Source organism: Theropithecus gelada, chromosome 1 (genome assembly GCF_003255815.1).
Source record: "Theropithecus gelada isolate Dixy chromosome 1, Tgel_1.0, whole genome shotgun sequence".
Taxonomy (NCBI): Eukaryota; Metazoa; Chordata; class Mammalia; order Primates; family Cercopithecidae; genus Theropithecus; species Theropithecus gelada.
The window spans coordinates 113995810-114021725 of NC_037668.1; the positions used below are offsets into that span (position 1 = coordinate 113995810).

A 25916-nucleotide genomic window follows, 5' to 3' on the forward strand; every position below is an offset into this window, starting at 1 on the left:
AGCTGTGTCAGTACTCCTTTCTACCTCACAAAAAGCTTAGTCATATGAACATGACTACTGTTTTTTACTAGCCATCCCCAATCCTCACTTCCATCCTACCCTTCACGCCTCATATCTGTATATACCTCAAGACAGAGATTATTACTTCCCAGTAAAATGAGAACCCCTTAACAAATCCATATGTATTACCTATAAGCAGGTAAACCTCACTTTGGGCATATAAAAGTTATAAAGTGACTTCGAGGTCTCAGAAGTAGGTCGTTTCCCTAATATAGTTTAAAAAAGGAAAGCTTCAATATTCTATCAGTGACTGACTTTCTCTTGCATGTGAATTCTGTGCCCATCATTAATTGAAGGGTCTTCTTTTATTTTCTCAAGATTCTGCCTTTTGTGGGCACCACTTTCCGGGATGATGATGGCATCCTAATTTTCTTTTGCTGAGAAAAGGAATTTTAAAACATTAGTTTTAGGCTCAACTTCAAAACAAGATCATAGTGACTGAAGACCTCCAAGATCCATATATCATCCAATTATGTTTCAGAACAAGGATCCCTGAAGAAAAAGACAAAAGAAAAAAAGAAAAACAGAAAAGAAAACAAGTAAAATTCCATCTTACCTTATCACCTTGCATACCAGGGGGGCCCATTAATCCAGAAAGGCCTTGATCACCCTATAAACAAAACACAGAAGTTTAATGTCATGAAAGAGAATTGAAAATTAGAATTCTCTTGAAAATTAAAGCTCCCTTTAATCTTAGACATCAGCTCTTATTACAATCATTTCCAATCTTCACAATCTTTGAGCCCGTTTCTGAAGCTTCCCGCCCTTCCTTATCTCTTCCAGGGCTTAATAACTGGACTGTATTTCCCTACCTCCATATCCTTGCTCTGTTTTCTCTGTTCTTTTCTGTAATAAGGCTCTTGCTATCAAACTTCGCCTCAGTCCAAGGTCTATCGTGGACTTTAAAAATTGAAAGTAGGGCTGGGCACGGTGGCTCATGCCTGTAATCCTAGCACTTTGGGAGGCCGAGACAGGTGGATTACTTGAGGCCAGGAGTTCAAAACCAGTCTGGCCAACATGGTGAAATCCGTCTCTACTAAAAATACAAAAATTAGATGGGCTTAGTGGCGCATGCCTGTAATCTCAGCTACTCAGGAGGCTGAGGCAGGAGAATCACTTGAACCCAGGAGGCGGAGGTTGCAGTGAACCAAGATCTCGCCACTGCACTCCAGCCTGGGCAACAAGAGTGAAACTCTGACTCTGTCTCAGAAAATAAAAAAAAAAAAAGAAAAGAAAATTGAAAGTAGTTTCCCTAAAAAATCTACAAGTGCATTGTGAAGCAGCTGTTGAGGTGTCACCCCTACTCCGTTTCTGTGAGGACCTGCAGCCTGGTAGGATTCCCAGAGAGAATCTCACGGGCTGTGGTGGGACCAGCTAGGTTCACGTGACGCACAGGAGGCACTTCCGCTTCCGGAGCTGAGCTGGTGCCTTCCATCCTGCGTGCCAGCTCCACAGAACGTCCCTCACCCCGGAGTAATGAGAGAAAATTGATTGGTAAGTCCATCATGTGCTTGGTTCGAATAGACTAGGCGTTACCGATTAGCGCTACCTTTTTTACTTTTATTACTCTGATAGAAGGAAGAGAAAACTGCACGAGGAAAGAGGAGACAAGAGACTGGTCCTCTTACAATAGCTTTAGTCATGAAGGAATCATTTAATTTCTCCTCAAATTCCTCCATCTGGAAAATGAGGTTGATAATGATGATGGTGATGATGATGATTTCGATGTCATCTCACCTGTCTCATGGGAAAGGAAAAACTTACACCATTTAAAAACTATCTATGCATGCTCTTTTTAAGCCCCAAAATGGCTTAAATCTTTGTGTATGGTCTATTACAGATGTTACCTAGTGGATGTTACATGGTGAAGTACTGAATCCTGCATTTCTTTTTCTCTTTCACCATTGACTATATATTTATTGTTAAAAATGGCTAAATAGTTAAAATAAAATTGTTTGCCAATCCCCTTCTACTTCCACCAAGTTAATGTTTGTATTTTATTTGTATTCAGATTTATGTGTATAACCAGTTTCCTGTTTCCTCAGTATATTTGAACCCAATTTAATGTAAGTACAATTTCTAAAGATCATTTTTAAATTTTACCATTTTAGGAATACCTCTATTAATTTTAAAAGTTGGATTTTACTAAAGCTCTATGGCAACATACTATTAAATTTTATATCTTACTATGTTTCTGTTACAGTTTTAACCACAGTTAGTATACAAGTAACTCAAAAAGTAAAAAAAAAGACTAACATGCTTCCAAGTCTGAACTCCCATATTGAATCACCCTATATTTTGCTCAGAGAAGCCACAGGGAAAGATAAAACCAAGCATTTGATATAAATATGAATGTTTAATCTAGGGGTTTTACTTGAAATAGTCACCAAAACTGAGTGGGCCTCTAATTTCTAAATTTTAAGTTAAGAAATCAAATGTATTATATTTAGATATTTTTAAATATGGCACTTGTGTTTCTCAAATTGCAGAATTTTGTCCTTGCAATAATTAAGACAGTAATGAAAGTACTATGTTTATACTAATAATCTTCTGACTCAGCGAACTCAGTTCCAACACAATAATAAAATTACCAAAATTTTAGATTTAAAAAATGTTGAGTATGTACTCCCAAAATATGTGTAACTATTGCATAAAAGTAAAAATTTTAAAAACAAAATAAAATAATTTTTTGATGATTTACTATTTCATATAGTATCTGTAGAGTAATTATGTGATTTTTTAAAGTTTATAATTGTTTCTGTAAGCCAATAAAAAGACAGATTTCAAACTTTATGATAGTTTCTGTAAGCCAATAAGATCAGATCAATTTTGGAACCACCAAAATTGTTCAGGGATTTTTAAAGTTTGTGAATGTATACTATATAAACAAACACATCCTATAATTATATTACATTTATAAAGTGCCTGTCTAAACCAAACTTCCCAGATGTCCTCCTAAGACTCCATTTGTATTTATCCTCACTAGAAAACAGTATTCTTCTCCCGATAAAGTTTTTGTAGTTATCTTTGCTTTAAAACTAGTTTTTACTTAAATATGTATATGTTTGTATTGACAGCATTGTGATGAAATGAAAAGCATACTGGATGAGAAGTCTAAAAATTTGGATATATCATCAACTCTGCCATTTACTATCCATGTGATAAGTCCGTTAAAATCTATGAATTTTGTTTTCTTAATGGGAAAACAAGATAATGAGTGCTTCTCTCACAGAGAGTTACCCTGGTAATTAAACATCATAAAGTATGTGAAACTATTCTAAAAAGATGTAAATTGGCATTACAATTTATATATTATTGTGTGCATATGTATTAACAGAAAAATCTTTGCAATTAGGACCACATCTTGTTCTAATTTTTTATCCCATCCACTCCCCATTGGCAGATAGTACAGTGGCAGGCCACTGTAGACATTTAATAAAAGTAATGTTAAGACTTAAATCAATAAGTGAAACGGGTGATAAAATTTACATAATTCTTCAAATAGTTCTTCTTTCATTAAAATCCAATAATTCTCATTTTTTTCTTCCTGTCTGATACAGTAAAATCTAATTTTAAAATGTTTGAAATATATTACTATAATTTCATTTCATGGTCAAATAATTACCTTTTCTCCAGGAACAGCTTGACCTGGGGAAAATCCTGGATCTCCTTTGGGGCCCTAAATAAAATAGTTATAAAACAATTGGTAAAGCATAAGTTGCATATAATATGTCATATATCTTCAGGTATTTATTACCAGATGTTATATACATTATATGGTGTTAAATAAAATAATTTTACATTGAGATAGGCATTGGGTAAATAATGAAATTAAGGCAGCAGTCAAGAAGTTCTTTGAAACTAATGAGAACGAAGATACAAATATGAGAATCTCTAGGACACAGCTAAGGCAGTATTAAGGGGAAATTTGTTGCACTAAACACCCATATCAAAAAGAAATATCTCAATTTAACAACCTAATATCACAACTAAAAGATAACGAATAGAAAACTAACCTCAAAGTTAGCAGAAGGCAAGAAATAACTTGTGCGGGAGCAGGTTATTTAATTTCAATGCAATTGTATGGTTTTGAGCAATTTTCTTAGCCTTGATTGCTAATTTTATTTTGCTGTAGTCCAAGAGAGTGTTTGGTATGAATTAAATTATTTTGCATTTGCTGAGGATTGTTTTATGTCCAACTGTGTGGTCGATGTTAGAGTATGTGCCATGTGGTGATGAGAAGAATGTATATTCTGTTGTTTTGGGTGGTGAGTTCTGTAGATGTCTATCAGGTCCATTTGATCCAGTACTGAGTTCAGGTCCTGAATATCTTTGTTAATTTTCTGCCTCAATGATGTGTCTAATACTGTCAGTGGGGTGTTAAAGTCTCCCACTATTATTACATGGGGATCTAAGTCTTTTCAAAGGTCTCTGAGAACTTGCTTTATGAATCTGGTTGCTCCTGTGTTGGATGCATATATATTTAGAATAGTTAGGTCTTCTTGTTGAATTGAACCTTTTACCTTTATATAATGCCCTTCTTTGTCTTTTTTTTGATATTTGTTGGCTTAAATTCTGTTTTGTCCAAAATTAGGATTGCAACTCATGCTTTTTTCTGTTTTCCATTTGCTTGGTAGATTTTTCTTTATCTCTTTATTTTGAGCCTATGTGTACTACTGCTTATAAGATGAGTCTCTTAAAGACAGCTTACCATTGAGTCTTTGTTCTTTAGCCTGCCACTCTGTTCCTTTTCATTGAGACATTTAGCCTGTTTACATTCAAGATTAGTGTTGATATATGTGGATTTCATACTGTCTTCATGATGTTAGCTGGTTTTTATGCAGAGTTGTTTGTGTGGTGGTTTTAAAGTGTCACTGGTCTGTGTACATAGCATGTTTTTGTAGTGGCTGGTAATGGTCCTTCCTTTCCATATTTAGGAGCTCTTGTAAGGCAGGTCTGATAGTAATTAACTCTCTCAGCATTTGCTTGTCTGAAACGGATATTATTTCTCCTTTGCTTACAAAGCTTAGTTTGACTGGATATGAAATTCTTGGTTGGAATTTCTTTCCTTTAAGAATGTTGAACATTGGCCCCCAGTCTCTTCTGGCATGTATGGTTTCTGCTGAAAGGTCTGCTGCTAGGCTGATAGGCTTCCCTTTCTGGGTGACCTGACCTTTCTCTCTAGCTGCTTTTAACATTTTCCTTTCATTTCAACCTTGGAGAATCTGATGATTATGTATCTGGGGGATGATCTTCTTGTGAAGTATCATACTGGGGTTCTCTGTATTTCCTAAATTTGAATGTTGGCCTCTCTAGCTAGGTTAGGGAAGTTCTCATGGATGATATCCTGAAATATGTTTTTCAGGTTGTTTCCATTCTCCCCATCTCTTTCAGCAACACCAGTGAGTCATAGATTTTGTCTCTTTACATAATCCCATATTTTTCAGGGGTTTTGTTCATTCCTTTTCATTATTTTTTCTCATCCTTGTCTGACTGTCTGATTTCAGAAAGCCAGTCTTCAAGCTCTGAGATCTTTCTTCGGCTTGGTCTGTTTTAACACATGTGATTGCATTATGAAATTCTTATATATTTTTTTCAGCTCTATCAGATCAGTTACATTCTTTTCTATACTGGCTATTTTGCCTGTCAACTCCTGTATCATTTCATTGTGATTCTTAGCTTCCTTAGGTTGGGTTTCAGCTTACTGCGGCATCTCAATGATCTTTGTTCCTATTCATATTCTGAATTCTATTTCTGTCATTTCAGCCATCTCAGCCCAGTTCAGAACCCTTGCTGCAGGGTTAGTACGGTCATTTGGAGGAAAGAAGGCACTCTGGCTTTTTATGTTGTCAGAGTTCTTGTACTGGTTCTTTCTCATCTTTGTGGGCTGATGTTACTTCAGTCTTTGAAATTGCTGTCCTTTGAATGGTTTATTTTTCTTTTATCCTATTTGAAGCACTTGAGGGTTTTATTGTGGTATAAGGCTGGCTCAGTCAACTGGCCTCATCTCTGGATGATTTTAAGGGGCCAAGGCTCAACTCACAGCTCCTGGACTACATGCTCTAACTCTGAGGGACTGATATTGGACCTTGACTTTGTTCTCTGGCTCTTCAAGGTTTGGAACCCACTGCAATGTAGGGAGCTAAGTTCCTGGACCATTGGTCACAGCACTCCAATGGGTAGTGCCAGCCAAAGTGTTTCATAGGGTGGTAGCAGCAAGATCTGTCCTTGTTTGCACATGCCAGCAGCAGTGGCAGCGTGGCAGGATGCTGGCAGGTGCTGAGGGACCAGCCTCCATGCAGGTATATCCAGCAGTGGCAGAGGTAGCATGACTCAGGAAGGTGGGGGTCACACTGATGGACTGGTGGTGGTGTTAGCACAGGGGCGAGGCACTGGCAGGTGCAGGACTGTGTGTGCCCTCTGTGCGTATTCACACAGGTGGAGGTGGCTGCTCAGGGTGGGAGAGGGTCCACTCTTCTTCGTGCCTAGTTTCACTCCAGTGGCAGTGTTGGCACAGGGTTGGGGTGCTGGCAGGGGTGGGGCTGGAAGACTCTATGCGACTGCAATGGCAGTATGGCAGAGGGAGGGGAGGTGGAGTGCACACACGCCAGCAACAGTGCCATGGCAGGGTTCACATGCAAAACCGGTGGAACAGGGAAGGCAAGATCTGCCTGCACGCACATGCATTGGCAAAGCAATACGGGGAGTGGCCGTGGAGCCTGGGGATGCTGCAGTGGGGGAAGCAACAGGTCGGCTGTTGCATGTCCACAGGGCCGCTCTGCTGGTCAGGCACAGTCCAACAGTGCAGGAGTTATGATGCAGCCCCCAGGGCCCCAGCCTGGCTGCATCCATTTGCAGTGCAGCACTGGGTGCCCTAGGAAAGGCCAGCAGATCAAGGAAAGCTCAGATCAGACCGGCTCCATCTGATAGGGAAGACCACCCTGCAGAGTTTACAACTGGGCTAAAGTTCCCCCAGGGGAACAGTTCCCCTAGGGCTAAAGTCTCCTATGAGAGCAAGTGGAGCTTAGGGGAACTGGCATTCCTGGCCATGCTCCACTACAGATGCTCCTGCACCAAACCCTCTGGGCTCCACACTTGCTAAAGTGCTGCCCCTACCATTTATCTAAGCAGCTTTCCCTGCCAATCAAGTGGCTGTGGTAGTTGACAGGTCTCCTCCTGCCGGGATTCCAGAGGCCCATGGTGAAAGCAGGTTGCTCTTTGCCAGTTCAACTCACCTGTTCCCCAGGAGCTGGGGTCCATGAATGAGTCCTGATGGGAAGTAGCCCTGTGCAGGATTCCCAGCTTCCTCCCTCTTCCACCCAGCTTCTGTGTCTTCCCTCTGTCCACTCTCCGTGCCCTTTCTCTACAGATCTGTTAGGAGCGTGCCAGTCATCCCAGTCTTCAGTGGCAGCTGTTCCACCTGGCTGTGTCTAGTCAGTCATCTTGCCCAGCTCCCATATCATTCTTTACATTTTCATAATGTTGGACTGACTATTTTTTATGACAATCTGACCCACTAAAAATTCTTATTGTGGGTAAGCATCTGTACTTAAGATATTTATTTAATTCATATGGAAGGAAAAATCGTACTTCTAGTTAAGATAAAAATATGATGGAGACATAGGAAAAGACAGTCTTAACCAGGGATAGAACATAGCACCAAGATACTACTCTTTGGTGTTCAATACTTAATATATATGCTAATATATTAAATATTATTAATGAAACATTGTTACTGTGGGTTATTAAGGCTAGATGTTTTCATTTAACTGGATTAAATTTGAAAGAACTATTGGCCCTGACTAAATTAATACAGGACGTGAATGTCTGTAGGAAGGTTTTAGGCTTCCTCCAAGAAGCATTTTTTTGGAAAAGAACTATCTTGACCACAGATTGCCTGGACTGGAATTGTAAGCACATGGTAGGCTGAAGATACAGACTCTACGTGCATTCATTACTCATGTTCAAAGATCTATAGCATAATTTTCCGTGTTTAATTAATAGCAATGAACATTTCCATCACCCTGCAAATAAATAGAAATATAGTTCATTTAATAGATAAATATGATAAACTATACACCCAGGTGGCATTTGATAACAAGAAAAAAGCCATTCTCTCTGGCAAACAGGAAATGGAATTTACTTTCTTATTTTTTTTAAGAAGAACATTATTTCTACCATCAGTCTCCTGATTTCAGCCAATGATTTCAGTTAATGATCCCCGTAGTCTTTCTCTATTTTAAATCATATTAGTTTTAGATGCTGAGAAAAATTGCTGCATATCCACTAAATTTGTGTGTGGCACTTTATATTTCTATTATTTAGCAATTTAACAATACAATCCTCAGGGATTAGGAATCAGTTTCACTCCTCATAGAATGTCTATATTACTATCATTGTCTACAGGATAACCTAAAACCTTTGAATATAACTACTTTGTTACTATTACTAAATAAATTCATAAAGTCTTTAAGTTAGTTAACCCCACCACTATCCTGCCTTCTTAAGGTGGTATTTTATAAAAGAATTCCTCATTGTGTTGGGAGAGACAACCTGGCGTAAAGAAAAGACCAAAACATTTCCAATTTTGTCTCCCCCTCTACCACTTACAAACAGTGTTACCTTGGGTAAGTGCTTACTGCTCTCAAGTGTTTTCTTCAGTGCAAACCAGAAGGTAATAAAGCCTGCTCTCATAGTACTTATGATTGGGATAAAACTAAAGAGATGTCATACATAAAGTAAGTGGCAGATACTGGATGAGAGGATTATAAAGTATAAAGCTTGAATGTTCTATTAATTCTGATTACTCTAAAAATGCATGTTAAGTACCTAAGAAAATCGTTTTCACAAAATCAAATACTACAAGATTTATATGACACATTTGTGACACAATGGTAATTTTTAATACCTGTCACAAATCTACTGTCTTCCACAAATATATGCAGTTAAATCATGATCAATTTTGGCTAGTTTGGACACAGTTATCAAATCCTCAAATTAAATATTAATTAAAGACTATTGTTCAGGTTTATATGACTAAATTCCCAATAGGCCTAAGTTTTTGCAAAATAAATGTAGGTTTTTAAATCCCTAATATGCGGGTTCATGAAATATCTTATTGGTGAATAGTTATAGTCAAAATTAAGTTCATCCTACTAAATATAATATTAAAGAAGACTCTTGAGATTACATTTTCTTCTCTCCTAGGTCATCTCACAGACATATATTAATACTAAACACTATTTTAAAACACTGTTTTTAATATTTTTAAAATTTATTTTGATACATATTTTCCAGGTACATGTGATAAATAATTTGATATACTCTTATAATTAAATCAAGGTAACTGGGATCTCTATTACAATGTGTTTAATCTTGGAACAGAGATAATTTTACTTTGATACAAAGTTCTTCATTTTCTCAAATATTTTTTCTAAATATTTATACACATTTTAAGAAGTCAATGAAATAAAATACTTTCCACCATCTCTACGTTATCTCTCCTCACTCTATTTTCAACATTTTTTGTTTTATTTGCTTCTATTCTGAAACAGCAACAGTGCTTATTAAGAAAGGACTCTCGGGCTGGTCGCGGTGGCTCACGCTGGCACTCCTCAGGCGGATCACCTGAGGCCGGGAAGTTGAGACCAGCCTGACCAAAATGGAGAAACCCCATCTCTACTAAAAAAAAGATTAAAAAAAAGAAAATTAGCCAGGCATGGTGGCACACGCCTGTAACCCCAGCTACTCAGAAGCTCAGAAGGCTGTGGCAGGAGAATCGCTTGAACCCCAGAGGCGGTGGTTGCAGTGAGCCGAGATCGCACCATTGCACTCCAGCCTGGGCAATAAGAGCAAAACTCCGTCTCAAAAAAAAAAAAAAAAAAAAAAAAAAGGATTCTCTAAAGGGAGTAAACTGGTACTTGCCACTGCAGATTGAGAGATAAATTACAAGAGTGCCTAACTGTTCGCTATTGGCTGAAGTATTAGGCTGGTGCAAAAGTAATTGTGGTTTCTGTCTTTTTAATGTGCAAAACTCGGAATTACTTTAGCACCAACCTAGAAGGGGGAGAAGAATAAAAGTCATGTGGAAATTCCCCTCTCCTTTTTTCTGTCTCCCTGGATCTTGTGGAGAGGAGGCAATTAGCAGGAATATAAACCCACTATAACTTCAGCCCTGTGGAGAAATATAATCTGAGCCCTTACAGCTACTTTAACCTTACTAGACTAATTATAAAGTCCCCAAATAAAGCTCGAAGGGCTATGAAACCACAAACTCAAAAACAAATTCCTAATTTCTTTAGAAACCATCTATCTTCTTCCCTATTACTCATCCAGACTTGATTTTAAAGATTGGTTTTTCCTCTCTGAGGCACTTTTATTGAACTCAAAACAATTTTCAACACAGGTGAGAAATTTTAGAAAATTTAGATTTGAGTTATCCTTGTTATATGCTATTATTACCTATTAATAATAATGATACCACTTATGGCATCATAGCACCATGTTAAGAGCTTTACTCACATTAATGTATTTAGCCATCACTATAGCACTATGACCAGGTAGCATGATTCTCCCTATTTTACAGAAAAGGAGAGAAGCTTGATGAGCCTAAGCAAGCAATTTGCTTTTAGCCATTCAAATTGAAAGTGCTAAGACTTGCACCCACATCTGTCAGACTCCAGAACTTCTGTTCTTAACCCCAATCTATATGATTTCATGTTTACTTCTGAATGCGATCACTGATAAGCAGAGGGGTGAGATCCTCAAAGATTCGTGAAGTTACTGGCAACCAAGATCCTAATACTTATCTAATCTGTTCCCCAACCTCTGTCATCACTCATATGCACGCTTTTTTCTTTTCTCCTCTTCTTAATGCAATAGACTGAATGTTTTTCCCTTCAAAATTTATACGTTGAAACCTAATCCCCAATGTAATGATAGGTGGAGCTCGTATGAGTGGGATTAAAGCCCTTATAAAAGAGACCCCAGAGATGTAGTTAGTTCCTTCCATTGTGTGGTGACACATTGAGAAGGCTCTGCCTATGAACCAGAAAGCAAGCCCTCAGTAGATACTAAATCTTCTGGTGCCCTAATCTTGGACTTCCCAGGCTCCAGAACTGTGTGAACTGTGAGAAATAAATTTCTGTTGCTTATAAACTACTCAGTTTATGGTATTTTGTTATAGCAGCCTGAAAAACTAAGAATATATATATATATATATATAGGGAATGGGAATACCTTATTTTATATATTTTAAGGGAATGGGAACATTTTATTTTATATATATTTATTTAATATATTATATATAATGGAAATGGGAATCTTTCATCTTAATGGGGAAGTATGGGAATGGAGATATCACTAAATATTTTATATTTACATTTAGTGATATCTCCATTCCCATACTTCCTCACAAGGTAATCAACCTGTGTTCCTGCATTCTTCCATACATTTTTCTATGTTCTTACTACTATTTACCACACAATCATCTATCATATGACTATCATATAACTATGTACACTCATATATATAGATTTTCAGGTTAGATGTTTTCATAAACATTTGATCATTCTTTAAACATCCTCAGTTTTTTCAGGTAAAAATAATTAGGGAAGTGTGGAGCAGGCAAATAATAGTTTATTTCGTTGGTGTTTATTTACAAATTAAAATGACCCTTGAGTAAGGTAAATTACTCAAATCATAATCTTATATTTCAGAGGTTTCCATACATTGCCATCATATTTTTGACAATAATGATTTTGGAATACTAAGCAGGCCTATACCTGATTTTACTACTAAGAACATAAATCCAAGTATGGTGGGCTTTCAGAGGAACCTAGCTCTCTGCCAGGCTAAGACAATCATGTTGAAGAATCATGCTCTGGAGATGATAGAGATCCTTGATGTATCAAGACTGGCCTTAAATGTTAGGGATCTTCTTTTTAATGTCAGGAAAATCATGTGATACTCATTAGTAGTCACTTACCTTTGGACCAGGTAATCCAGGTAACCCAGGATTTCCATGTGGCCCTGGTATGCCCTGCAAGTAGTGAAAAAAGTCATCATTCTTGGAACATATTGGAAGGGAACAAAGTACAATTGCTTACTTTCCTGTCAACATGTGTTATCCCTTTCTACATTTGAGTTTTTGTTTATGTTATTACATATGCCTTAAAGACCTATTTCCTTTAGTTTATCCCCTATACCTACCCAAATTATTCTTCAGATGTCAACTCATTTTTAAATCCTAGTCACAAGAACATGAAGCAATATCTTTTTCCTACTAACTTCTATAGAAATTTCTTCATGTAAAATTCATTTGCAAAGTAATTGTATATTGCCTCGGGACATTTCTTATACTGTTCTAATCTGTTGCTTAAATACTTCATTGCTGTTCTAACTACCTTATGACATGTTCTATTTAGCCCCAGGATTATAAATTCTTTGAAAAGAGACTCTTAAAAATATTACTAGTGTAGTACTTAACACATTGAATGGCTACACTCGATTAATATTTAGCAATTTGATTTTGCATCACTGATAAATTATATAATCTGAATTCAAAACTTGATTCCATTTCTGAGTACCTACTATATGCTACGAACTGTTAATGTTTTGTGCCTCTCATTACTAATCCTTATAACAATCCTGCAAGGTTATTATTTTTACTCCCATTTAAAAATCAGCTCATACAACCAGTAAGTAGAGGAACAGGTCACCCTCTCCAAGAAAGGCTTCCATGTCTCCAGGCTCCCTATACCTACTTCAATTTTGCACCCTACTTCTGTGCTCTTCAGTCATACCTCCCTCTTAACACATAACATATAGTTAATAATTATTTGTCTCTTCAATTCTGAATTAATAGAGCAGAATGCTTCAGAAAGGCAGAGATGTCAGCAATGCAAATATTGAAAATATGACTAGCAGGATGAAAACTAAAGAAAAAAGATTAAATTTTGGCTGGGTGTGGTGGCTCACATCTGTAATTCTAGCACTTTGAGAGGCCAAGGTGGGAGCATTACTTGAGCTCAGGAGAGACCAGCCAGGGCAACACAACAAGACTTCATCACTACCAAAAATCAAAAATGTTTGCCAGGCATAGTGGCCCGCACCTGTAGTCCCAGCTACTCAGAAATCTGAGGTGAGAAGATGGCTTGAGCCCTGGAGATCAAGGCTGCAGTGAGCTATGATACCCATCACTGCGCTCCAGCCTGGGTGACAGAGTGAGACCCTGTCTCACAAAAATAAATAAATAAATAAATGGTTAGATGTTATGACTTATGTTATTGGTAGCCTTCAAAAAGTACATTTTAATAAAGTATATGTAAAACATTTATGGGGATTAATGAATAAGTTGCTGATTTAAAAGTAAGGACAATGGATATAAATTATTATTTCACAAAGCTCAGTAAACAGTGAGCCAAAACAACAGCTTTAGGAAAAATTAATATCAATGAAAGTTTGGGATTTATAAAAGAGGGTTAACTAGTTGGTTGTTGCCAAATATAAAATTTACAGAGAGAAAACATGTGAAGCTGCAAATTTTAAGTTAGATAAGGTGAAATTAGGAACACAAGTAAAATAATTTGCCTTGAGAAAAACACTCTTTCTTCCTTAAGGGAATGAGAATTGGACAAATAAATGGAAGATAAGTAAATTATGGAAGGAAACTGCTGTATTATGAGAACAGATGGAGATTCTGAACCTGAAGTTCATGCTGTTGAGAGAACAACCTTAGCAGTGGATAGGGAATAGAATTAGTATGAAAATGGGCCCAGTTTCTCAGAAAAGTAGGATCCAAATTCTCACAGAGAGGTAGGAGGATGGGAATGGTTCATGGGCTAGAGGAGAATGAGCAAGATTTAGGAAGGGCTACATGAGAAATGTGATAGGTCATCAACTACAGAGAATTTGTTTTAATGCAAAACAGCTAGAGCCCAGTGAGAATTCATCTTAGGCCTCAAATGGACAAGAGTTTGATGTGACTATGGACAACTTAAAGTAATATTTTAGAGTAATTTTTTGTTTATAGTCTTCGTATGTTAAATAAAAATCAGAATAAAAACAAAGTGGATTATATAAAAGGTATTTGCATTTGTCATAAATTCTTTTTCTCACTTATTGAACAAAGGTGTTTTGTAGTAAAATATCCACACTTTTTTTAGGTTTGAAAGAAACTAATTTTAACACAGCAATAAGTCTTTTGTTGGGCCTGTGTAATGTGAAAAACTACTGCTGATCTTTAATGCAGCTTTTTCCCTCAGGGCAGTTATTTTCTAGTCAATAGCTTCAGAATTTTCCACTATGTAATCCAGGAATGTACTGTTTTAAGGCAGCCCACTCCTCTTCATTTCCCCAAACAAATGAACCTCACCTTAGACTACTGTGGTCACTTTATAAGTAAGAATAATGTTACAAGTAGTACCAGAACAACCACTAATTTACAAATTTGATCATCTTTGTTGGACACGTTCACGGAGGATGCTTTGGCTGTGTGTTTACACTCAAAATAAACTAGGCTACATGTGTTCTTAAACTTCTCTTGAATTGGCTAAGGTAGGACTAAGTTTGAAGATCCAGGCAGGTTTCCAAAGGAAGTACATACTGTACAATACTAGAAAAAACATATTAGAAAATTAAAAATTCTCACTGCCACCAGGAAATGTAGCCCATCTACTTACCCGTGGACCTCTCTTCCCTGACGGACCTGGGATACCTGCTGGACCAGGTGGACCCTTGGAAAACAAATGCCAAGACATTAGGCATGATAGTAGATGCATTTTTTTTTTCTTACAGGTCTTAATAAGATTTCCACCCAAAGACAACTCTTTCTCAGTTCCCAGTTCCCAGCTGATGATGAGTTTTAAGTAACATGAACCCCCTTACCCTAATCGGCAGGGGTGAGTTGAAACTCAAGTGTCCTCTTTAATCGGGTCAGAAATGGCAGCAGGAAGTCTATGACTTATGGTTACAGCCACGGTATCTGGTTTTTAAAGGGACCACAACTAGTAGTTTTGTGGGTAATTTTTTACCTAAATTTACTTTCACTGCGGAAGGAGGAATTCAATTTAGGGTTTGGAGACCAGCAACTACAAGGTTTTTTCAAACACAATTGAAGATTTGCTTTGAAAAATGAAAGCACTGGCCATTTTATGTTCTTTTAAAAGATTTATACCGAGGATCTGTGTAACGTGTTAAACTGTTATAATGAAATTCTTCTTGTATATCCATTAATAAATCTGACTTATACCAATTGCAGCACACCAGGAAGTCACTAATAGAGTTAAATGATTTATAAAACAAACTAAGAAAGCAAAAACTGATCAATTGTTAAAGTGTTCTGAGTTATTTAAATGTTAATTTTTAAATATATCAAATAAAAAATAGGACACTACTTCTTTACTTCTCCATATAATGTTTTATGTTGTCTTCTTTACTTACTTTAACAATCAACTGTGGAAGAATAAATGCTCATTTGTGATATGGTTGAACACATATTCATTCATTCATCTGTTCATTCATTCAATTGTTACTGAGCACTCTGAGATATGGCATTGTTCTTGGTGTCTATAGAGCATACACATACTCCATTCAACAAATATTCATTCATTATTGCAGTAAAAATAGTACACACTGCCAAATTCGACACATCAGGGTTAAAATACTAGCCTCACTAGTAACAAGGACTGTGACCTAATGTGCTTTATTTTTCTTCATTGTAAAATGTTTATATATCTATGCTGATTGCACATAAAATAAAGAGATGAATCCAGGTTAAATCATATGTACTTGCCAATACATGACAGTTTTTTAACCTACAATTTCATAATTTCATACAGTTTAAACGGCAGCATGGCCAGGTACACCTAAAATGTACACTGAGTTTCAAAGGAGGAGAGGGAAAATGGATTGATGGGAAAGGATCATTCCAATTCAAAAAGGCAGAGGGAAATGAGTAAATTATGTTGAAAAAAAAAACAGTTATTTTACATATTTCTCATCTCACTTTTTTTGATATTAACTACTCCTTGAAACTTTCTCTTTTATTAGAGTCATTTGCAGTTTTCTGATATTCATTATATATTTCAGACTGTCCATGTTTTTCCTTTAGTTGTATTTTTTCTTCTCTTACCCCCTAAATTTATAAAACTTTTCATGTATTTCCTAATACTAAGAGAGAAATGCTATTTCTATTCAGCCCCTAACTGAGGGCATTCTCCTTCCTCAGCTGTTCAAATATTTTAGCAGCCATTATCATACCACTAGCTTCCATCAAATCTTGATCTTCACTCATTGTCAAGAAAAATTGACTTTCTTTTCAAGTTAATTCTGATCCTGTTGTTATAATCAAAAAGTTAGCAGCTATTGATTTGAATTTAATTTCCCAAAATATAAGAGCCAGTAGGAGAAATTGCAACTATAATGAAAAAGAAAATGGAAAGTTTTCTTTAAAAATGTCTAGTTTGGTTTAGTGCCCTGTCTCACTATTTGTGACAAAAGAAAACACTATTCCATTCACATCAGAAAGGCAGTTTGCTATGGCTTGCATTTGTGTCTCCCCAAAATTCATGTGTTGAAATCCTAAACAAAGTGATGGTAGTAGGAGATGGGGACTTTGGGAGGTGATGGGTCAGGGATTAGTGTCCTATAAAAGAGGCATAAAGGAGTTAGTTCATTTTCCTCTTTCACCATGTAAGGACACAGCACGAAGGTGCTGTCTATAAACCAGAAATCAGGCCCTGACCAACTACCAAATCTGCCAGCACCTTGATCTTCAACTTCCCAGCTTCCAGAACTGTGAGAAATAAATTTCTATGGTGTATAAGCCTCCTAGTTTATGGAATTTTGTTATAGAAGCCTGAACTAACTAAGATGCAATTAACATTAGACACTGGGGGGAAAAGAAGGTATATTTTATGTCATGATTTAAATATTTGAATTGTTTAATAAGCACTAAATTAAAATCAATTCTCACGTCTTCATAATTTTGCGGTTTCAAAATCTTTGATAACATATTATTAATAGGCATTTTCTAGATACCAGAAAAGAAAGATAATTTTTATAGCATGACATTTTTGAGGAGAATAAAACTTTCTATAAATAAGGTTAAGTACTAAGAAAGGCACTTTAACGTTCAGATTATTTGTTATTAAGAGAAAGTACAATTCGATTTAAAGAGCAATGGTTTTGCAATCATACAATGTAGATTCAAATCATGCCTCAATCATTTACTTCCTGAATAACCTTGGATTAGTCAGTTACCCTTTCTAAGCCTTAGTTTCCTCATCTTTAAAATATTGATGATAGAAATTTACCTTTCAGGGTTATTGTGAGTATTAAAGCTGTTGTATATAAAATACCTGTCGCTGTGCCTGGCAGTGATAGTAGTTAACCAGTAAACTGTAGCCTAATTGACCTTTTTTTTTTTTTTTTTTTTTTTTTTTTTTTTTTTTTTTTTTGAGACGGAGTCTCACTCTGTCGGCTTACTGCAATCTCCCCTTGTTGGGTTCAAGCAATTCTCCTGCCTCAGCCTCCTGAGTAGCTGGGATTACAGGTGCGTGCCACCACGCCCAGCTAATTTTTTGTATTTTTAGTAGAGACAGGGTTTCACCATGTTGGTCAGGCTGGTCTCAAACTCCTGACCTCGTGATCCCCCCACCTCGGCCTCCCAAAGTGTTGGGATTACAGGTGTGAGCCACTGTGCCTGGCCTAATTAATTTTTTAAGGTATGCATAAGGCACAGCAATCACTGAGTAAATGTTAGATATCATTATTACGAGGGTAATATATACATTAAGGTAAATCTATTTGATAGATCAATACTTCTAAAATATAATAACCCCTGGTCAGTTAACATTGGAAATCCTGCATCTTACATTCCTTTTTGAATTTATTCATTCACTCACTCAATAAATATTATAAAGCATCAAGCCCTCCTGGAGTTTTCAGTCTAGAAAAAAACACATACATTAACATATAAACATGCAATTACAAATTTTACTTAGTGATATGGAGGAAAAGAAAAGGCAATCAAGAAAGAGGTTAACATAGTGGACCTAATTTTTATTGTGATGTCAGAGAAGGCTTTTCTGAAGAAGTATTTAGTTAGACCTAAAAGATTAATAGGAGCTAGAAAAGAGAAGAAAATAAAATTCCAGAAGATAGGAATAAATGAATGAGGGCATGAGTAAAACAAAACAAATAAAAGACACAATCATTTTGAGGAATTAAAAGAAAAACTAATAGAGTAAGGGGAAAAGTGGGGCAAGAGGCAGTTGTAGAGGTAAGCAGGGGCCATATCACATACCTGCACAGGTCAGGATACAGAGTTTGAGTTTAAGTGCTATAACCTTCTTCCACTGAAGGATTTAAGCTGATAAATAATGTTATCTGATTCATGTTTGTAAATGATCACTAGAGAATTTTGGTAAAAGATATCAGAGTGAGAAGATTTTTCAGACTACTCTCCCTCCCTCAAAATCAGCTATAAACAAGAAGAAGCACCAAAAGAAGAAAACATCATCTCCTCTGAAACAAGGAAAGGATCATAACCACAAACCACAAAATGTGAAGATCATCTGCCCAATACTGAGGAACTTTGGAGCGAAGGTGTTGAGAGATAACCAAAACCAAAAACCTCCTCAGACCTCAAACCTTGGATACATATTCGTCTTCAAAATCCACTTCAACAATTTTTTGATTATGATAAGGCTTAAGGGAATGGGCCACAGGAAACATGATTCATGACCCAGTAAAAACCCAACTTCAAAGAGCCAAGAGTAGAAAAGGTGGAGCTGAAGAAGAAAATACCATTTTTATGATCCACAACCAGAACCCTCTCTGGTGAGAGGGGACAAAAGACAAGAAGAACACAAATCACCCTATCACTTCTGAGAGAACCTGTGATACAAAAGGCTTCACAACAAATTGTGTGTGAACATGAGAGGACACATGCCTCTGGGTAGAAGATACAACAAATATGGTAAGATGGTGTTTCAGGCAGCAATCTAAATTTGAGTCTGTGTACCATTCCACCTTACTTTCCTATGCCTCTCCCTATACCATTCTGAAACAAGTCACCCAGATAGAGTTGCCTTTATTTTAAAAATGAATAATAACCAGAGAGCAATCAGTAGAGGATTTATAAATAGATGCTGGGAGGAAGGGAAAAGTGAAAGGACAGGAAAATAAATTTAAAGAACAAAGCTGGAGGCCTCACGCTACCTGACTTCAAACTGCAAGGCTACAGTAACCAAAACAGCATGGTAGTGGTACCAAAACAGATATATAGACCAATGGAACAGAACAGAGGCCTCAGAAATAACACCACACATCTACAACCATCTGATCTTTGACAAACCTGACAAGAACAAGAAATGGGGAAAGGATTCCCTACTTAATAAATGGTGCAGGGAAAACTGGCTAGCCATATGTAGAAAGCTGAAACTGGATCGCTTCCTTACATCTTATACAAAAATTAATTCAAGATGGATTAAAGACTTAAATGCTAGACCTAAAACCATAAAAACCCTAGAAGAAAACCTAGGCAATACCATTCAGGACATAGGCATGGGCCTATGACTTCATGACTTAAACACCAAAAGCAACAGCAACAAGAGCCAAAATAGACAAATGGGATCTAATTAAACTAAAGAGCCTCTGCACAGCAAAAGAAACTACCATCAGAGTGAACAGGCGACCTACAGAATGGAAGAAAATTTTTGCAATCTACCCATCTGACAAAGGGCTAATATCCAGATTCTACAAAGAACTTAAACAAATTTACAAGAAAAATCAAACAACCCCATCAAAAAGTAGGCAAAGGAGATGAACAGACACTTCCGAAAAGAAGACATTTGAATAAATGACATCTGAAAAAACAGACACATGAAAAAATACTCATCATCACTGGTCATCAGAGAAATGCAGATCAAAACCACAATGAGATACCATCTCACACCAGTTAGAATGGTGATCACTAAAAAGTCAGGAAACAACAGATACTGGAGAAGATGTGGAGAAATAGGAATGCCCTTACACTGTTGGTGGGACTGTAAACTAGTTCAACCATTGTGGAAGACACTGTGGCGATTCCTCAAGGATCTAGAACTAGAAATCCCATTTGACCTGGTCATCCCATTACTGGGTATATACCCAAAGGATTATAAATCATGCTACTATAAAGACACATGCACACGCATGTTTATTGTGGCACTATTCACAATAGCAAAGACTTGGAACCAACCCAAATGTCCATCTATGATAGACTGGATTAAGAAAATGTGGCACATACACACCATGGAATACTATACAGCCATAAAAAAGGATGAGTTCATGTCCTTTGTAGGGACATGGATGAAGCTGGAAACCATCATTCTGAGCAAACTATCACAAGGACAGAAAACCAAACACCACATGTTCTCACTCATAGGTGGGAATTGAAGAATGAGAACACTTGGACATAGGGTGGGGAACATCACACACCAGGGACTGTTATGTGGTGGCGGTAGAGGGGGGGGGATAGCGTTAGGAGAAATACATAATGTAAATGATGAGTTAATGGGTGCAGCAAACCAACATGGCACATGTATACATATGTAACAAACCTGCACATTGTGCACATGTACCATAGAACTTAAAGTACAATAAAAAATAATTCTACTTAGTACCATTCTTTTAACATGAATATTGTTTTAACATTAATTCACTAACAGCAACCTTTTTATTAGCACATAATGAAGAGAATAATTGTTAATGTGAAAAAAAAAGAAAATTATTTACCAGAAGAGGAATTACTTCATATAGCAGATAAAGAGTTCAGTTATATAGTTCACTACATATTCAAAGAATGTCAACATGACATTAATCTTCAAAAATAAAGCTCAAAGAAGAGTTGTGAAAGATTTTTAAAAATGTGAAAGATTTAAAAAAAAAATGAAAGAGAAAAAAAGAAACTCTTTGATGAAAGCCATGTCAGAGCAATAAAAACTAATTAAATAGAATTTAAAAATCAATGAAGGGATAGGAATATATAGAATAAATGAGTTCACACAAAAGGAAATGGAAAAGAGCAATCATGATGACACAGTTGTAGAGAAGATAATAAATACCATTCATCATCACAAATGACATTTGACATACACAAGCTTGTATCCCTGAAGAATTTAGAAAAATGGAACCAAGCAATATTTGGTTATTAAAAGGGGAGGTCTTTCTATAACAAAAAATAATCTTCTGATCAAAAGAGTATTCCCCCAAAAACCTGATTCAGAACCTAATAAGTTTAAAGAACTTCAAAGATACAAGCTGCATGGTATATAGGCAGGAAAAAATTGTCACCTAAAAGTAGGAAAAACCAGGCTGGCTTCAGGCTTTTGAGTCACATCTACTTCAAGAAGCAGTAAAACAATTCCTACAAGTTCATTATTTTATCACCATTCAGTCTCTCATTAGCTCTCTAAAATCTACCTTTAGTCTTCTACATTGTGCTGAAGTTAGGATTCTCAAAGTTCTACAATGACTTTTTCACCAAAATATTTAACAGATTACCCCTTTTTCTCAGTCCTCATTCTCTTTGACTTCTCTCTTTTGGCCGTGCTGATCAATTCCTTCTCAAAAGTCTCTTCTTTGGCTTTTTGATATTGCCTCTTTTATATTTTGATATTACTATTCTTTTCTCCTGTCTCTCTGACTTCTCATCACATTTTTGCTTTTTCTTTCTATAACCAAAAAGCAAACATCCCCCTGATTTGACTGGTGACCCTATGCCACATTCCTCTCTTTGAAAATCTATCCAACTCTAGAGTTTCAACTATAATATCAATAGGAATACTCCCAAATCTATATCCCCAGCCTCGACATCTCTTCTTTACTTCAGCTTCTTCAACTCTTCTAACAGCTGAATTACCAACAGTTCTTTAAATGTTTCATTTTTCTCTCCTAAAATTGACTTTCCCTCTTAATTACAGTTTTTAATAATGATATCACCATGCTCTCAACCTGCAGGCTTAAAATCTGATAGCCATCTTTTATTCTTTTCCTTTTTGCTTGCTCCCTAGGTCCCATTAATTTCCTAATTCTACCAAATCTTCCTCCAAAATCTCTTGAATCCGACTTTTCCTTTGCATTTTCACTGCTGCCAACCTAGATAATGTTCTAGGCCTTTAACACCAAGATGGTAACAGAAACTTCCTATCCTTGGCACTGTTACCAGACCGACTTTCCGATTAATATCTCTGCTTAGAAACCTACAAAATTCCCCTTTGAGAACAAGATAAAGTTAGAATGATCATTTGACAGTTAAGAATGTTCACAACCTGACACCATCAAGCTTGGATCTTTATTTGTCTGCTTTAGAGGAAGAAAACATGGATTCAAATCCTGGCTCTATCGTTTACCAACAATGTCATTGTGGGCAAGTAAATTAACTCTTTGGGCTTCAGTTTCTTCACCTGAAAAATGAGGATAACACTACTAACTTTACAAAGTTCTTTTAAGATAATATATGTAAAGAGACTGGTAGAGCATCTTTCACAAGGTACTCAGTAAATGATAGCTATTATGCTGTTATAAAAAAAACTCACCTACTCCTCTCACCTATCAAAATCTTACCCATTCTTAGAGCTTAGGTCATAACTAACTTTGTCCACAAGATCTTATTCTGAACAGCTCAGCTTTAAGCGACTTTTCAGAGAGACTCCATCAAAAAAATACTACTTTTTTTAACCTTTGAACATCTCTAGCCCATACACTTACTTTGCATCTCTCTACAACATTTATCCTACTTTATCACAATATATATTTAATAGTTATAAATATCTTCATTGTGAAATACAAGCTTTTTCTGAGCAATTACTGGGTTATACATACTTTGTGTTCCTGCCTGGCATATAGCAGAGACTAAGTAAATATCTGCTGAATATTACTGTTTCACCTGCCAATATTGAATGACTATTTTTGAATTTACAGAAGAGATTGACGCTCATCTGATCAGACTGACTTTTTCTGAAGAAAGTAAATTACTTCCATAACTATTTGCTTAATATGACATGTCCAGTGATTCAATTTTATGACCAATATGTTGATAATTGCTATAGTTGAAGAGTTTATTTCTCTATAATAGTATATTCTTCATATTTTATTTTTAAACCTCAAACATTTACTCTAGCAAGAGTGGCTCAATACCTATCAAATCACTTTTAGGAATAACCATGAAGGAAACACAAGCTAAAAGAGTGACTTCACCTTCTCCCATTCTATGGTTTCTAGAGCTAAGCCAAAGACTCAAATTTTATTTTCATTAAATAAATACTTTAAGATATATTTTAGTCCACTTGAAATTTTGACCAAAAAAACAACTTCCAAAGACATAAAGGTAAATTATACAAATATGAAGTGTAAAAACAATATTTCCAACACTGTGATTTTAAATGGCTTTGAGTGGTTTTTAAATGATTTTAGAAATTTTTAAATGTTGATCTCTAATTCCCACCTATACAACAAAAGAAATTCAGGGCTGAAAAATTCAGTCTATTATCTCACAGTTTCGTTTATATGATATTAAACAAGTGCCTTGGTTTATTTTTTTATTTTTATTTTTTCCCCTCCCCACATTGAATTGACTGATAACTGGTTCTCCTTGTGTTAGGCAAGGGGAGCTTTAATTAACCCATAAATATAAATTGACCATATCATAAGGACAGTCAATGATTCATTACACAATAATCTCTATATAAAGTAAGTTTTACACCCTATTTTAATCTATTTGATGCTATTTTGCTGTGATAATATTTAATAGGCGTATTTTAATGTATTTTTCTTTAATCTACCATATTTTTATATCCTTCTCTTAACATGACTATGCATTCTCCTACGGTTTTCAAAATATAAATATATTATCTATACTTAGCAGTTGAATTACTGATTGAATTTCAACTGAACAAGAAAAACAAATAGTTTGCCCACTACTTAACCAGAATGAAGTAACCTTTTAGCCTACCAGTTGAAGAACAAAAGCACAATATTTGAGCCAGGGTTACATTCTGGCAGATGTGTTACAGCAACCATAAATTCACTTACCGTGCCAGAATGCATTTCTGTGACAGATTTTATCTGTTATGTATTGTTTGGTCCAGAGAACTCTCTTTAAAATGTACTTTAAAGAGAGTTTAAAATGTAAGTTAGCGTATTAAGAGATACTAAACAAAACAAAACAAAACAAAAAAAACTTACGGGAGGTCCAGTGTCTCCTTTTGGCCCTCTCAGATACTCCATTTCGAGCATTGTATTTAGATCCTCATAATAATAATAATCATAAAGCTCAGTTTCATAGCTATTTTCGATGGGATAAGTAGCATCAGGATAAAATTCACCTTCTTTCCTTAGATCAAGGTGATTATCCACAGACGGTTCATTTGACACTCTGTACAAGCTTGTGTTTAAAATCGGTTGCATTTCCATGAGTTCATTAGTATGTAGATTTGCTGTGATAGCCTTCTTGAGATTAGTAATTGTATCTTGTGTTATTTGTGGAAGAATAGATGGCATCTTCTTAAACAGTGACAGACCAGTTACTCTATCATCATGTTGTGTGATATTGTCAGATATGTTTAGAAGAGAACTAAATTTCTCTTTGGTATTCATTCCTGCCTCACTGATGCGATGAGGGGTCACTGACAGGCTTAAATTTGTCTGAGTATCTTCCTCAGTGATCATTTCTTTGGCCTGAATCCCATGGTTTGGGAGATCCACAGCAGAGACATTTCCTGACTGAAGAGAAGATAACTGAGATCTTGATATCTGCTGTTCTCGTCTTTCATACACCGTTTCAGAATCATTATTTATGATATTTGGAATACTTCTGCCTTCAGTAAATGTATCCTCTGACAGTACTTTTTCAGCAAATCGTTTGGGCGGGGGAGAGTGTTCCAGTATCTTAGTTGGTATGAGAGTTGTATGAGGAAGGTTTGTTTCAGGTTGGTATTTGTCTGCTTGGCGACACTGCTGTTTCACATATCTGCAGTAGTCTGCAGATGCTTCTGCAGAAGGAATAATATCTAACTGACATACTATTCCTTCAAAATGGACAGAATTATTATTCATACTTCCTAAAGTAAACACACTATTAGAATCAAAGGTCTGAACTTCTGAAATAGTCTCTGTGCTAAAATATTTCTTTCCACACTCAACAAACATTGAGACACTTTGGTTTCTAATAGTAATGGCAAATAAATGCCATTGCTCATCATGAACACTGTAGTTGAAAACTACAGCCTGCTTTCCTCTAATGTGTACTACTAATTTTTTAGGTAGTAATTGCACTCCTAATTGCAGTCTATTTTTATTTCTAATGCTGAAGAGAAATGCATTGTTCACCCGATGTGACTGTAACCCAGTTAATATTGTAAACGGCCGCCCTAAGTTGACTGGTAAAATTTTCATGAAAGGTGTCTCAATATAAGCATCATTTTTTAAAATGACGCCTGATTCTGTTAAATGGACCCCCTGAGGTAATGGTGTAGATGATGCTGGTACAGCAGTCGCTGATGATGAGTGTCTTACATCTTTGCCTCCAAGGCCTAGTTGATGAAGAATATCTATGCCTGGAAATTTGAAAAAGAGAGAGAAAGAATCTTACTTTTATGCATTCATGTGTTCATATAAATGTTTGAATATGAGGAAATCTTCGTTGTAGCAACAGTAATTTCTAAAATAACCATGTTCTATCAATAACTAATTACGGGTAATGAGAAATAGGGAGGAGGAGAATAAGACATTATACTCAATAATTTGAATAAAGTACATGCTCCTCCCCCTACACACACACCAATCTCTAAACCCAAAACTTATTTATTATT

The 25916-nt window shown here is 36.1% G+C and overlaps 1 protein-coding gene across 1 annotated transcript in view; it reads right to left on the reverse strand.

The window, feature by feature from the left end:
• Positions 1-25916, reverse strand: part of COL24A1 (collagen type XXIV alpha 1 chain) — a 392112-nt gene that overhangs the window by 340393 nt on the left and 25803 nt on the right. Inside the window, exons 3-7 of the mRNA XM_025390892.1 lie at positions 24292-25661; positions 14742-14795; positions 12047-12100; positions 3686-3739; positions 617-670 (exon numbers count right to left, since the gene is read on the reverse strand). Coding sequence (XP_025246677.1) covers positions 617-670; positions 3686-3739; positions 12047-12100; positions 14742-14795; positions 24292-25661 — 1586 coding nt within the window. The remainder of the gene's footprint in view (positions 1-616; positions 671-3685; positions 3740-12046; positions 12101-14741; positions 14796-24291; positions 25662-25916) is intronic.